This window comes from Pocillopora damicornis, chromosome 8 (genome assembly GCF_964200805.1).
Source record: "Pocillopora damicornis chromosome 8, jaPocDami1.2, whole genome shotgun sequence".
Classification (NCBI taxonomy): domain Eukaryota; kingdom Metazoa; phylum Cnidaria; class Anthozoa; order Scleractinia; family Pocilloporidae; genus Pocillopora; species Pocillopora damicornis.
In genome coordinates, this window is record NC_142677.1 from 22,935,412 (window position 1) to 22,949,137 (window position 13,726).

At 37.3% G+C, this 13,726-nt stretch overlaps 2 protein-coding genes across 3 annotated transcripts in view; both read right to left on the minus strand.

Moving 5' to 3' along the window:
• Window positions 1-331: 331 nt before the first annotated feature.
• LOC149041843 (pyroglutamylated RF-amide peptide receptor-like) lies at window positions 332-10,607 on the minus strand. Of its 2 annotated transcripts, none has more exons than XM_089180536.1 (5): window positions 10,428-10,607; window positions 4,451-4,601; window positions 3,456-3,726; window positions 2,532-2,783; window positions 332-2,128 (listed from the first exon to the last, which is right to left on the minus strand). In XM_089180536.1, exons 2-5 carry the CDS (start codon window positions 4,567-4,569, stop codon window positions 1,796-1,798), a joined length of 975 nt encoding a protein of 324 aa, XP_089036662.1. In that variant the 5' UTR covers window positions 4,570-4,601; window positions 10,428-10,607; the 3' UTR covers window positions 332-1,795. The 2 variants fall into 2 exon arrangements, with proteins under 2 accessions (XP_089036662.1, XP_089036663.1); XM_089180537.1 differs by lacking the exon at window positions 10,428-10,607 and adding an exon at window positions 5,110-5,793.
• Window positions 10,608-12,369: 1,762 nt separating this feature from the next.
• The window catches only part of LOC149041844 (QRFP-like peptide receptor), a 12,559-nt gene continuing 11,202 nt past the window's right edge, over window positions 12,370-13,726 (minus strand). The window contains exon 5 of the mRNA XM_089180539.1: window positions 12,370-13,726. This exon is cut by the window's right edge and continues 1,291 nt beyond it. The gene's annotated coding sequence lies outside the window, so the exon portion shown is untranslated.

Below are 13,726 nucleotides of genomic sequence, written 5' to 3' on the forward strand. Positions count from 1 at the left end.
AATAGCCAAAATCATCTAACCAAAAACCTCCAAAGTTCCCCTCTTTAAATGGTATTGATTAATGGCCTTTGAAATTAGACGATGGAGCCATATTGAAGCAGCCTAAGTTTGATGAGGAAGTTTTGATTAAAGAGAGCTTCAATTGAATTTTCAAAACTGAGACGTGCACTGGATTTTAGTCAAGTCGGAATCTCTGCGACCTTTGTGTTCAGACAGTTGCAGGAGAGAGAAAGGGAGAGAAAAAAATAACAACAACAACTATAAGAACTGAAACAAAAGAAAGATAAAAAATTTGAAAAGTTAAATTTTTAGGAAAGTGCACGTTGAAAAGTTTAGGTGTAATATTGAAATTTATTAGTCTGGCGTGAGGAAAGTCATTAACATTTAAAAACGCTCAGTACCCCTCTAAATATTCAAGACGTATAAACTCGTGGTAAAAACAGTTTGTAAATAGCCTAACCGCAGCTAAATGAACAGGATGAATGCTCTTTTTACTGCACCAAAAGAAACTGTCCGCTTGAGTCTATAAATGTACCCTATAGCCCTTATATGTTACTCCTAGTAAGCTCCTGTTAAAGAACCCGCATACCACATAGATTTCATCGACAGAATATCTATGTCACAGTCGGAGAGGTAAATCCAACAGATCGGTGGTAGCAAGGTCCCAAATCCGATATGAGGCAAGTTATTTTAAAGTTGCATGTAAGCTCTATCAGAGTGCTCGGCATGCACGTATTTGTCCCCTTACCGATATTTTTGGGAAGGCGTTCAGCTTGCCTTAATTTCTTGAGTACTTTATTAACCATACCAACAACAAGCAGTATGAAAGAGTAATTACGATTCTTTGTCCTAAATTTGTGCTATAAAAGCATTGTTAACCTCAAAATATAGATTTAAAACAGTCAAGTAATGGAGATGTGAATGAAAACCTATAATCACATAAAAAGAATGAGCACCAGGACTCGCTTTGAAAATGAAACTTACAGTAATTCGCAAATGGCCTATTGTTCTTCTCATTAGCTTTGAGTGAAAAATTCACTCTATTGGAAAGGAATGATATGTAACCTGAAGGCTGGATGATGATGTTTAGCTACGGCAGCTATTGAATCGATCAAGAGAATTAGTAGTATGGATGAGAACTAGGATTTTGGGATGAAAGTAAGGAAGTCCTCTGAGTTTCCCTGTCTTCCAGTCCTTTCTCCGTTTTTTTCTTTTTCTTTTTTTTTTCTCTTCTTTCCTGCCTTTTGTTTTTAAACTTGTTTTCATCTGCCTTTTTTGGAGCTTTTTTGCATTATAAAACGATATTTGTACTATAAGCGCAACTTACAGTAAATTTGACTGTTAACAAATTATCTTATTTCACATTTTTATATCGGTGCAGCGCTCTACCAACTGAGATAACAAGTCATCTGGGAGCTGGTCATTATGTTGGTTACAAATAAACCCTTCACGTGGTAAATTCATTACTGTAAATACATGAAAATAACATATGTACACTGCGGTTGAAGAAACGAATATAGAAGCGATCCTCGCAGTTATGAATACTACTTAACTAGTAGTGAAAAATAATGCCTGAAAAAAAATGATTTCTATATGATTTTCATATGTTTTCAGTTTAATTCCTTCGCTCTCTATGATCCATACTGGTCGTAAACGATACAAAGATTCCGTGGTCAAGATATAAGCTTGGCTTAGTTTTCTACTACACGCAGTCTTTTTTCTCTGAAGGGGATTTTTGGCCACTAACAAGGAAGAACTAAGGTACTTTGACGGCTTCTGAGCCATTTGTCATCAGCTATTTAAGAATATAAGGCTTGGTTTCCTCCACAACACTTTCCTTCGTGCCGGTTTCAGCCCGGGGCCAGGGCGCTATCACAGAACTTGGGCAGCAAGTCACTCTTTTGATCTTCTGTCTGAATTGATGGTTCAGGAGGGCATATATGAATGGGTTAATAGCTGAATTAAACAACACCATCATGTCAACGATGGTAATATGAACGAAGGTGATGTTCAGAGTCGTGAGAAATCTTAACACGTATTCAATTGACTCTGCTCCCCAACAAATCGCAAATATGACACTGACAGTTATGACCGTCAAAGTGACGCGTTTCCGCACCTTCAGCACACCCTGTCAATCAAGTATAAGGAAAGAGAAGATACTGTCAGCTCAGATGCTATTACCAATTAAATCCTCACCGATATCAAGGGTTACAATTATTTTATTTTTCTGTTAACGGCAAGGAAAGTGAATGCTTAGTAAATTTGACAACATAATTCTTCGAGACTTTGAGGCAGAAATTTAAATGAAAATTCTGTAGCATATATTTGCGACCCAGCTGTAGACCTTGCGGTAAACACTCGTCATGCGCATGTAGAAAATAAAAGTACTCTCACTGGAGCTCTAACAAATAACCACAGAGAGAATTGTTTATACCTTTACTCTGGCTACTTCAGCCTTACTAACTAAACTGACTCAGTATAAGCTGAATTGGTTTGACTATTCCAGACATAATTTAAAATTATTAACTCACCCTTTGTTGATAGTTTAGTGGGTTGCCATCATTGGGTTTGTACCATAACGTGTATACTACTTTAGAGTATAACACAATCATTATGCCAACGGAAACTACAATCAGAAACAACCACGCCAAGCAGTAAGCTTCAATCATCCACCTTTTGGGCCAGGTTTGCACACAATGATTTTTCTGGTCATCAAATGTCCTGACGAGAAATTTTGGTGAGTTGAAAATCAGCGAGAACACCCAAGAACTAAGGACGATCACCTGAAATATAAATTCATGGAAGCGTTTTATTTTCTTCGAAAATAATTTGATCCGAGGTGTATTTGCTTTTTCGGTCATCAAGAGAGGCTATGCATACCCCTTAAATAAAAAAAATTGAGTTCGAATTCTATTACGTTCAAAATCATTCATTGTTTCTTATTAGAATGTGCTTTTCAAGTTTAGGAATAACATATGTCGTTATCGAATATCCAAAGCACTGACCATGCTTATTGCATAAGAAATACTGACCGCGCTTTTTGCGTAAGGAATAATGACCGTACTTATGGCATGAGGAATGACAATTAGTCGTGTTGTACCATGTCAATGAATTTGACAAAGAGTATGCTACCTCTGCAATAAATGTAATATACAAACTAAGATTTTTTGCGCCTACTGGGTCCAAATGAGGTTCTCGTCTGAGTCTGCGGATGAATTTATTTTCAAATATTACCCATTCCAAGTTAACTTTCCCTGATATTTCTTGAGGGACTTGGAGGTGATTGTTAACTTAAGATAAAGGTTCCGATGTCGGATCCTGAGATCTAAGCTCGTGAAAATTAAACGCCGAACGGACCAGAAAATGCTGATAAACGATTCCTTTTCAATAACAGCTGGTCAGAGACCTCAGACAGTATTTTCACCTGGTAAGTCGACGGGAATGTTTTGACTCACCTTAAACTTTCGGTAAGTCAGTTTTCTCTTTGGATCCAGTGGATAAAGCGCAGTATAATATCGTTCCACAGCAATAGCTACCAAAGTAACAACTGAGGTAATTCCAGGAAGCCAGGCCAGATTTCCACCTGTCACCAACTTACAGAGGACTGAGCCTGCAGTTCCATCCGGGTGGACTATATTGAAGCTTACAACAATCTTTGGTGTGATAAGTGTTGCAAACAGGATATCGGAAATTGCTAGGTTCACGAGTAAATAATTTATGGGAATCCTTTGGAGTCAAAGAGCGAACTCATAAAGGTCAATAGGGAAGATAACAATTGAATATATATATTTTTTTTGTTTGTTTGTTTGTTTTTTTTTTTTTGGAAAGTAAAATACCTCTAAAGATATTCCAAAAGAATCAAAAGATTGACTCGTAATCAAACGAATTTCACCCGACCCTGAAATTTCTAAAAATCAACGTTTTCTAATACACTATTAAGACTGATTCTAAATTTAAGGTAATGGACATTGAATTAATTTCTACTCAAAGATATCAGTCAAGTAAAACACACAAGAGGCAACCCGTAAATGTAATATTTAGATTTTGCCAAGCCTAAAAGCGGAGCTCGCACTTTTTTTTCCCGCACGTCTCAAGGGCACAACGCCTTGCTCTGGCCTGGACTAGAACCCGGGTCGTCCGACTTGGAGCCCAGTGCACTGACCACTGGACTACTGAGCAAAGCCCACGGCGTGCCCGCGGTACAGTTGACCAAGCATGTTAAAAGTAGCACCTTGTACGGTCGTACGGTCGTACATCCAAATTTTTTCGGCTTGATGGGTTACTACTATTTTGCATAATTATGGGGCTACGCTCTGCGAGCTCCGCTATTATGAGGTAAATCTTAAGAATTCCTCCTAATCATCATAACTATGCCAAAAAGTGTATTTATTATGAAATGCAGATATGTAAGGAAAGAACATACGAAGAGTGGAGTTTAACTAGTAATTACCTCATCTGAAGGTGTCTTTTTATGATCAAACAAACCAACGTATTTCCTGCAATGTCCACAGCGACAAGTGTTAACAGTATGGTGGTGATCGCGTAATTAGCTGTATCAGGCACGACCATTGTGCAGAGGATCAATGCTGGTTATACATCACCTGAACAGAGACAAACCTGAATTTGTTAGTGCAGTTAATCACATTATTTCGAGTGCAATTTGGAATAAATAAGCACGAGTAAATTTTTTCAAAGACTAACAAAATTGCACTCGCCCGTAGGGCGAGTGAAATTTGTAGTCTGAAAAAATTAACAAGGGCTTATTTATTCCAAATAGAACGAGAAAAATCATGTGATTACGTATTAATAATATACATGAAAAAATACGAGATAGCTTTTCATAATTATGAAGAGGCAAAGCACGCGCAGCAAGTACAAAAATATTTATCCAAACCCTGCGAGTGACATTGTGCGTTCGGTCAAAACAGTAATATACAATGATATTTTCACGCCTTTAAGGTGCAAGAAAGTTTAAAGTCCGGCTAAACAGTTCAAGGAATTGTTCCGTCTGTGTCCGAATCACTTTCGATGGAACGGAATCGTCTTTTGTGAGGTTTAACCATGTTTGTTTTTAATTTCGGCGTAGAATCGCTCGAGCAAAGTGTTAACCTGGGTCGGCTCGTAATTTTCGATTTCCTTGGCAATTCCCTTCTTTAAACACCACTTTTTCCAAACCGACAACCAAAAAGCAGTGCTTTTTACAGTGTTTTCTTTGTTAGAGCTGTTTTTCAGCTGCTATATTGTTGTTGCGGTGGCGAATAAAAACCTACTCAAAATGCCGGCCATTATTTCGTCCGCAAATTTTCAGCTTATACAAATGTTGCGACATCCAAGGCTCGCACTTGATTGGCTATCTGTGAGTTTCTTTGAATTTCGACCAATCAGAATGTCTGGTTTGTTAGTTCTTTGCACTGAATTAACCCTCTTCTGCATTGAATTAGCTGAAAACTGCATTTATCTTAACCAATCAGAACTGAGTAATTTTTTCATGTATATTATTGAGTTTGAAACGAGTTTTCTTGTATACCTTTAAGTTAATTTCCTCTTTTGTAGCGGATCAACATTTAAAATTTCATTTTGTTATTTCCGTCACACTTCATAACTTAATCAAATGGACCAAAATTTCCCATTGTCTATAACCTTATTGATTATAGAGATGACGTCAACAGTGTTCAAATATTAAGTCCTTAGATAAGTAGAAATCTAGTTAACCAAATTTTTCATGAAACAACTATTCCGCGAACTGCCGAGGCGTGTTTTTTCGACGCTATGTCTCTGCCTGTGCTAAACAACTGATGAAAACAATCTGGAAATCCTCAAAAAAAATTCATATCAGTCAACGTTTTAGACAACATATCACCGTTAGGTGCAGATAAAGGTAATATAAAAGGGGGATTCTGGCTCATTTTAAAAACAACCTTGATTTTTAAGGCAGCTCATGAATTTAACCTTGATTTCAAGTCAACATTGAAAAACGGTTATTGTACATTTTGGTGACAACCTTGATTTCAAGAAAACTTGAATTTTTCACAGGTGAATAATGTTCACAATGTCTCACTCTTGAGTTCTGAAGAGGATATAAAAATTATTCTCTTGAACGATCATCTTGAATGATTCTCTTAAACGATTCTCTTGTCACACCATCGGGGTGTTGATTGTCTTTTGTGAAGATTTTCAGATATCTATGTTGTATCTTCCCGCACAGAAGTCATGGTGTGCCTTGATTTTTTCTTCTGTCCAAAGAGTGTCTTTGTAAATGAGAAGTTATCCTTAATAGGTCACACTTTCAAGCTCACGGTTGATGATGTTGAGCTGAGCATCTGACAGGATGAAAGAATTTCCGTTTCAGACACTACGCTAACCTTTTATTTCAAATTACCTTACATTGGCCCTTTTTTTGTTGTAGATATTAAGTTGGTTTTTTCGTCTTTTAAAATAGTTAATAAGTTGGTGTGAAAGACCCTATCCCTCGTGGGCCCCGTACGTGTGTGGTTTACAAGTTTTTATGTCGGCGAAACCCCTCAGCATTTACCCACGCGTGTGCATGAGCACTTGGTCAGTAATGGGACATCTCACATTTTCAGACACTTACAAAATTCTCAACTATGTCGCACTCTATGTTCTGACGAGTGTTTTAGCATCTTAGATCACGCTTCCACAACTTTCTAACTTAAAATCAAAGAAGCTATCCACATTCAATGGTAGCAACCTACACTTAATCATCAACTTTTTCGTGTTAATTTAAAACTTTCCTTGTAATTGCATACATTGTTTTGTTTCCATGGTTTGTTTTTGCTCAATGAGCATTTTGTTATACACTATAAATTCAACTTTGTACTTTGTATAAATCAGAATTGAAGATGACAGAAGAACTGTCGAAACATGTTTTTAAAAAAATGTGGTATATTTTCTTAAATTCGTGATATATCTGCTGCTATCCAGATCTTATTTGGGATTCCATTGACAATCACCTTCACTTCAGTTACGTCAGGATTCAATGTCTTCTCAGTGCCTCAAGCACCAGCGACATATGGCTCGTAAAAAAAAAGAAGTCCCTTCATTGACATCCTTGGGACATTGATGCTCTCATTGATGATCGCGCATGATTTGTTACCTACTTAGGTTTTCTTGAGATGAGTGACGTGTTCTTGCATGAATCTCTTTCCTTTTTTGTAGTTAAACAAGGCCTCATCAGCGAGTTCTTGACCGTGAATGAGTTCAACTCAAGCTGGATGTCAGACAATTCACAAGCGAGCTGTGTCTCGTCAGATCCTATCACAACATTGCATGCAGGTGCAAGCCTGAGCTCGAAAAGAAGCTCATCAGAAAGACCTCTTGAGAAGAAGACCATGATCGTTCAGAATCTCATGATCAGCCGTCAGCCTTGAGGGCGTTTGACGTCTTCTTTTTCAAAATTTGGGTTGGTTTTTCCACTGACATCCATTTTAAAATTATAGATATTTCATTTTAAAATTGATGATTTTGGAGATACTGATCCTCTTTTGATACACAACGACGGTGATGATGATGATGAAGATGAAGGAAAATCAACAACACCTTTTAAACCAGATTATCACTCAACTACGGAGCCATCAGGTGAAGAAATTCCAAAGACAACAATGAACAGGGGACAAGAGAAAGTATCGGAAACTGCCGAAACATCTCTCATTGAGGGTGATACTACTTATTCGCGTGTCATCACTTCAAATGAGAAGGCATGGAACTCTCTTACCAGAATTTATACTGAGGCAAAGGCTTCGGAACTCGAGGTTTGTTATAGTAAAACAGGAAGGTTGCTGATAAAGATATTTGGCCAGGGCAAGAAGACATATCTCTTGTATACTGAAGATAAGGATACGAATAAGGAAAGGTTGAATCCATCAATTCCAAAACAAATCAAAACCTCATTTGGCCCAGAGTCGAGAGGTTTTGATTGCTGAGAAGGAGAAAAAGATGGAAGAGAAACAGAAGTCTATTCAGGAGGATCGTGGAATTGCCGATGATGAGAATGAATACCAAGATATAAGAGAAAGAGCAAGAGAAAGGATAAAAGAAAATCAAGAGCAGATTGATGCTTTTGAGAATGGACAGAAGAACTTGAAACAGGTACCTCACGAAGAGAGACAATGAGAAACATATTCAAGAAATACGGTTTCATAGTCTCAGCTGTTGTTCTGGCGGTCGGAGAAACAATTGGAGTGATTGTGAGCGTATTGACGAGAGGTCTGAAGTCTGTCGCTAAAGGAGTTGGGGATGGTGTTAAGACTCTTGGCAGTAAGATCGCGGGAATTCTCCCAGGTCTCATAAGCTCAGTAGTCGGCTTCATTTCCAAGACTGCTGGATCAGTGATCAGCTTTCTAGGTCAAAAGGAACGGCTTCTGATAATGTTAGTCGCCATATTCGTGGTTGAGCGATCAAGAACGTTGATATCAGTCCAGCCGAAATCAAACCGACCTTTTACCATATCATGATTTGTTTCATATTTTTTTGATGATTTTGTCTTCACTTGAACTTCAGTTAAAGTCTTGTTAATTGTATTTGAAAGGTGCCGCTTCGCGATTTGGCCAAAGGCTTTAGAGGTGCCCTCTCGCGCCTGGATCCCTCGGATCTCGGCCTGTTGATCTTTGATGAACTCCCATGCATGTGCCTTACTTTGACTGATTTGATCTCCAAATTCACTAATTTGTTGAATCCGAGCTTCACATCAGAACTTGCCTTCTTCAGGGTGTTATTATACCCAGTAGTATTCCGAGTGTTCAGGAGAAGATTTGAGGGCATATGCCAAGTACCTGGTGAGAGTGCAAGATCAATCTTACCTTTAGCCTCATCAATCGCGAGCTGAAACCTCCGAACGCTCTTCGAAATGTCTAGCTATCTGATTGCATCCTCAACCCATACGTAAACTCACGTTGTGCTTCCTTAGCACTTCCTGATGAACCCAAGATTGATGATCTGACATTGACTTGTGCACGGAGAATGCAATAAACGAAATCCTTAATCGACTGATTCAGTCTTGCCATCCAAGCTTGCGTCAGATCTTCTGACACATTTCAACTCATGGTTTAATTTGAAGCGAACTGAAAGAAATCTTTGTATTCAATGCGCAAGGCACTCAAACTGTAAAGACAATTTCAGAAGGTAATTATTCATTCAAAAGCCTTGGCCAAGCTCTTCAACATACAATGAAGAGTGAAGGAGTAAATTTTGACATGAATACTTTGAAATGATAATTGGAAATCCACAATCCTCAAAATAAACATACCTTCTTGACGATGATCTGGCTGATCTTTTCGGAATTAAATGACGTTTGCAAACCTATAACTTATCCAAATGGTTTGAATTATTCACCAACTACCTTGTCCGCTGTCATCTTTTGGGTAATAATGAAAACGTATACAATGGAGAGCCCTCGGGCGTTCTTGGATGTTTCGACATTGTCGGGCAACCCTTTGATAGGGTGACCTATTATTCGGAAATACCAACCCAAAGAAAAATATCACATCACATCTATGCGAATTTTCGCTGACTAATTAGCTGCTTTTTTTTAAGACGAGTTGTAAACAGGCGTCAGGAAGTAATCCGCCATCATCACGGTTTAAACGAACGGGGGAGGAGTTAACATGCCAGGCTTCCAAACAATGGCGCTGGTGGTAACGCCAATTAGTGATGATAATTTAAGACTTATCCCACCTAGTTGTATGGTTGGTTAGGCATGTGTGCTTCAATAAAGCTGAATTTTCTTTTTTTGCAAAAGAAAACCGCTTTTTGATGCTCTTTCAAACGTGTACCAAACTGACATTTAATTTAAAACATATCTGACGCTTCAAAAATGGTTTGAAGAAAGTAAATTTGAAATATTTCTGACGCATCAAAAACGGTTTTAAGAAAGTGAATTTGAAACATTTCTGACGCGTCAGAAACAGGTTGAAAAATAAATTTGAACAGTTTTAACGTGTCAGAAACAGTTTGAAAAAATTAGTTTGAAGGAAAGAGGTTGAAGAAAATAAATTTGAAACATCAATGTTTCCGAAGCGTCAGAGACAGGTTTTTTGAAAATAGATTTGAAACATCAATGTTTCTCACGCGTCAGAAACAAGACCTCAAATGAAATTTTCCTTCTTCAGTTCTTTGTTTTTTAATTCGATTCTGAACGTGATATTCTATTCCTATAAAAGTCACTCCAGATATTTTACACTTAGAATTTTTTATCTCATCTCTCCTCCTCTGGCTCTCTAACTGCTTGTATGTTTGATGAAATAGCTTGGATATTCATAGTGTTGAATCCCGCCAAACTCAGAAACTAATTTTAGTGTATCACAAAAACCATCTTATTCTAGCAAAAATCCTGTCTGATGATTCATTAGTCATAAGGGTCTGACGTTAGAAAATTTCTCATTAAAAATATTTACAAAGATTTTACGACATACCTCCTCGCGGCTTGGCCGAAGGCTTCTTTCCTCAATAACAATATGCATGAAAAAATTACTCCGTTCTGATTGGTTGAGATAAATGCAGTTTTCTGGTAATTCAATGCAGAAGAGGGTTAATTCAACAACAATTAACAACAGTTAATTTAACAAACCAGACATTCTGATCGGTCAAAATTCAAAGAAACACACAGATAGCCAATCAAATGCAACCTTTGGATACGCTGAAAATTTGCGAGCGAAAAGTGGGCGTGTTAAGTAGGTTTTCTTTCGCCACCGCAACAACAATATAGCAGCTGGAAAACAGCTCTAACAACGAAAACACTGTAAAAAGCACTACTTTTTGGTTGTCGGTTTGGAAAAAGTGGTGTTTAAAGAAGAGTGCTTGAGCGATTCTACGCCGAAATTAAAAACAAACATGGTTAAAATAAAAAATGTCAGACGTTTTCCAAATGTCAGAAGAACAGATGAAAGCATGAAAATGTTTGAAATAAGAAACATGGCAACAGAAGCAGGCATCAGTGGTCATACAATTGCGAAAACCAAAAACGACCTCATTCAATTCATCCTCAATAGCAAAGAGAGTAAAAAAAGTGCCGAATCATTATACACCTTTTTTTGGCGAGAGATGGAAAAATGAATTATTAAACAGTTTGAAGAAAATAAATTTGAAAAATAACTGACGCATCAGAATTATTTTGAAAAAATTAAATTTGAAAGAAACAGGTTGAAGAAACTGAATTTAAAACATTTCTGAGGCGTCAGAAACAGTTTGAAACGCGTAAGAAACAGCCGATGCGGTGGTGTCATTGGAAAACAGTAAGTTGATGATGAAATACATTAGGAACTATTCCGTAGAAACTGGAGTCATCAGATTCCTATTGTTCTTAGGTAATGGATTATCGGTAATGTTTTTCCGTAAAGTTTGTCAGTAAACTTTGTTAGTATAGAAATATTTTCTATTTAAAATTTGCTTGCTTACCATAGCGTGACACTCTCAAAAAAACAGGAAATCAATGATGCAACAGGAACTTTTCCCGAAGAAATCAGTCATAGCATTTTATTTCGTACGACAATAGTGGTTTCTCACCCGTCGGAATTGAAATAGCGGTTTCTCACGCGTCGGAATTGATGGTGTACGACACTGTTTATGAAGATTGTGGCTCTTGTATGTAGACTGCCACAGCTGTGGCGTGACGTCGCAACTTCAAATTTTATAATTTCTACAGGCGTAAGATGTTCTACCATGTTCATGAATGTGTCGCTTATCATCAAAGCATTTGAGCGACACTTTATTTAGTTTAAAGCATCCGAGTAGATAATTCACACTTCGGATGGTTTTCATTTTATGATATATTTGTTGCTTATTGAATAGTTCGTTTTTGTAGTCGCCATGTTTGATGTTCTTTCTTGTTATATTTTTTGGATGACTTGCTGGTTTGCTGCCTTTTTCATTCTCTTCAACATAAGAATACATTTTTTTTTCTCAAACCGATGAATTCTACAACTGGTATGCCAGAAGCTTCATCTTTGAATTTTCCGATTTCTTTCTTATTTGTTTTTTCGAAATATAATGAATTTTCTGGATATTCACTGTTGTCAAATTCGTTTCAATATTTGTAGCATGTCTACATACTGTGTATCACCTTGAATTGTAAACTGTTTCTACATTTTATGAAATTTAAAAAACGATCTCTGGCTAAAACTTTTAAAAATACGAGCTTTCGGCTGTTTGCGCTACAGCCTTCAACGGGTAAAAATCACGTTGAAGGCTGTAGCGCAAACAGCCGAAAGCTCGTATTTTTATAAGTTTTAGCCAGAGATCGTTTTTAAATTTCATAAGATGTTTTATCCTGGCTGCGGCCCCTCTATCTTTTTATGTTTCTACATTCTCTGTTTTATTGTTTAATTCCATCTTTCAACAACATTGGATTTTTCTTCATTTTCTGTTGAGTATACTGTTGTGTTATGCAGCAGATATTGATCAAAACCGACAACCGCATACAAAACCATTATTTGTCTCAAGCTGTTTGAATTACGAAAATTCGTAAAATTTTTTTTGAAAGCTCTCCTACAGCTCTGAAAACCTCCACAGAGAAATGATAACTTTACATTGAACGTTTAAGAAGTTAGATGAGATTTCATCGGAAGATTTGATTGTAATAGGTACTCAAAACAATTGGTTCCACGCGACCTGAATTGACTGTTGAGTGTTTACCGTCATAACATGCAAAGGCAAAGATGAAACTACACGGCGCAGTTTACAACATTAAAACAAAGTTCAATTAATTAGAAACTCACGCAGAAGGTGAAAATTCGCGAACAGAGATCGGGTAACAAATGGGAAAATGGCAAACCGAATAGGAAATCACATTTGGAAAAACCGCAAACAGATAGAGACACCAAAACCGAAAAAGCCAATTTTTCAGCGCAAAAACCAAAAACCGATCCAAAAAATAGCCAAAATCATTTAACCAAAAACCTCCAAAGTTCCCCTCTTTAAATGGTATTGATTAATGGCCTTTGAAATTAGACGATGGAGCCATATTGAAGCAGCCTAAGTTTGATGAGGAAGTTTTGATTAAAGAGAGCTTCAATTGAATTTTCAAAACTGAGACGTGCACTGGATTTTAGTCAAGTCGGAATCTCTGCGACCTTTGTGTTCAGACAGTTGCAGGAGAGAGAAAGGGAGAGAAAAAAATAACAACAACGACTATAAGAACTGAAACATAAAAGAAAGATAAAAAATTTGAAAAGTTAAATTTTTAGGAAAGTGCACGTTGAAAAGTTTAGGTGTAATATTGAAATTTATTAGTCTGGCGTGAGGAAAGTCATTAACATTTAAAAACGCTCAGTACCCCTCTAAATATTCAAGACGTATAAACTCGTGGTAAAAACAGTTTGTAAATAGCCTAACCGCAGCTAAATGAACAGGATGAATGCTCTTTTTACTGCACCAAAAGAAACTGTCCGCTTGAGTCTATAAATGTACCCTATAGCCCTTATATGTTACTCCTAGTAAGCTCCTGTTAAAGAACCCGCATACCACATAGATTTCATCGACAGAATATCTATGTCACAGTCGGAGAGGTAAATCCAACAGATCGGTGGTAGCAAGGTCCCAAATCCGATATGAGGCAAGTTATTTTAAAGTTGCATGTAAGCTCTATCAGAGTGCTCGGCATGCACGTATTTGTCCCCTTACCGATATTTTTGGGAAGGCGTTCAGCTTGCCTTAATTTCTTGAGTACTTTATTAACCATACCAACAACAAGCAGTATGAAAGAGTAATTACGATT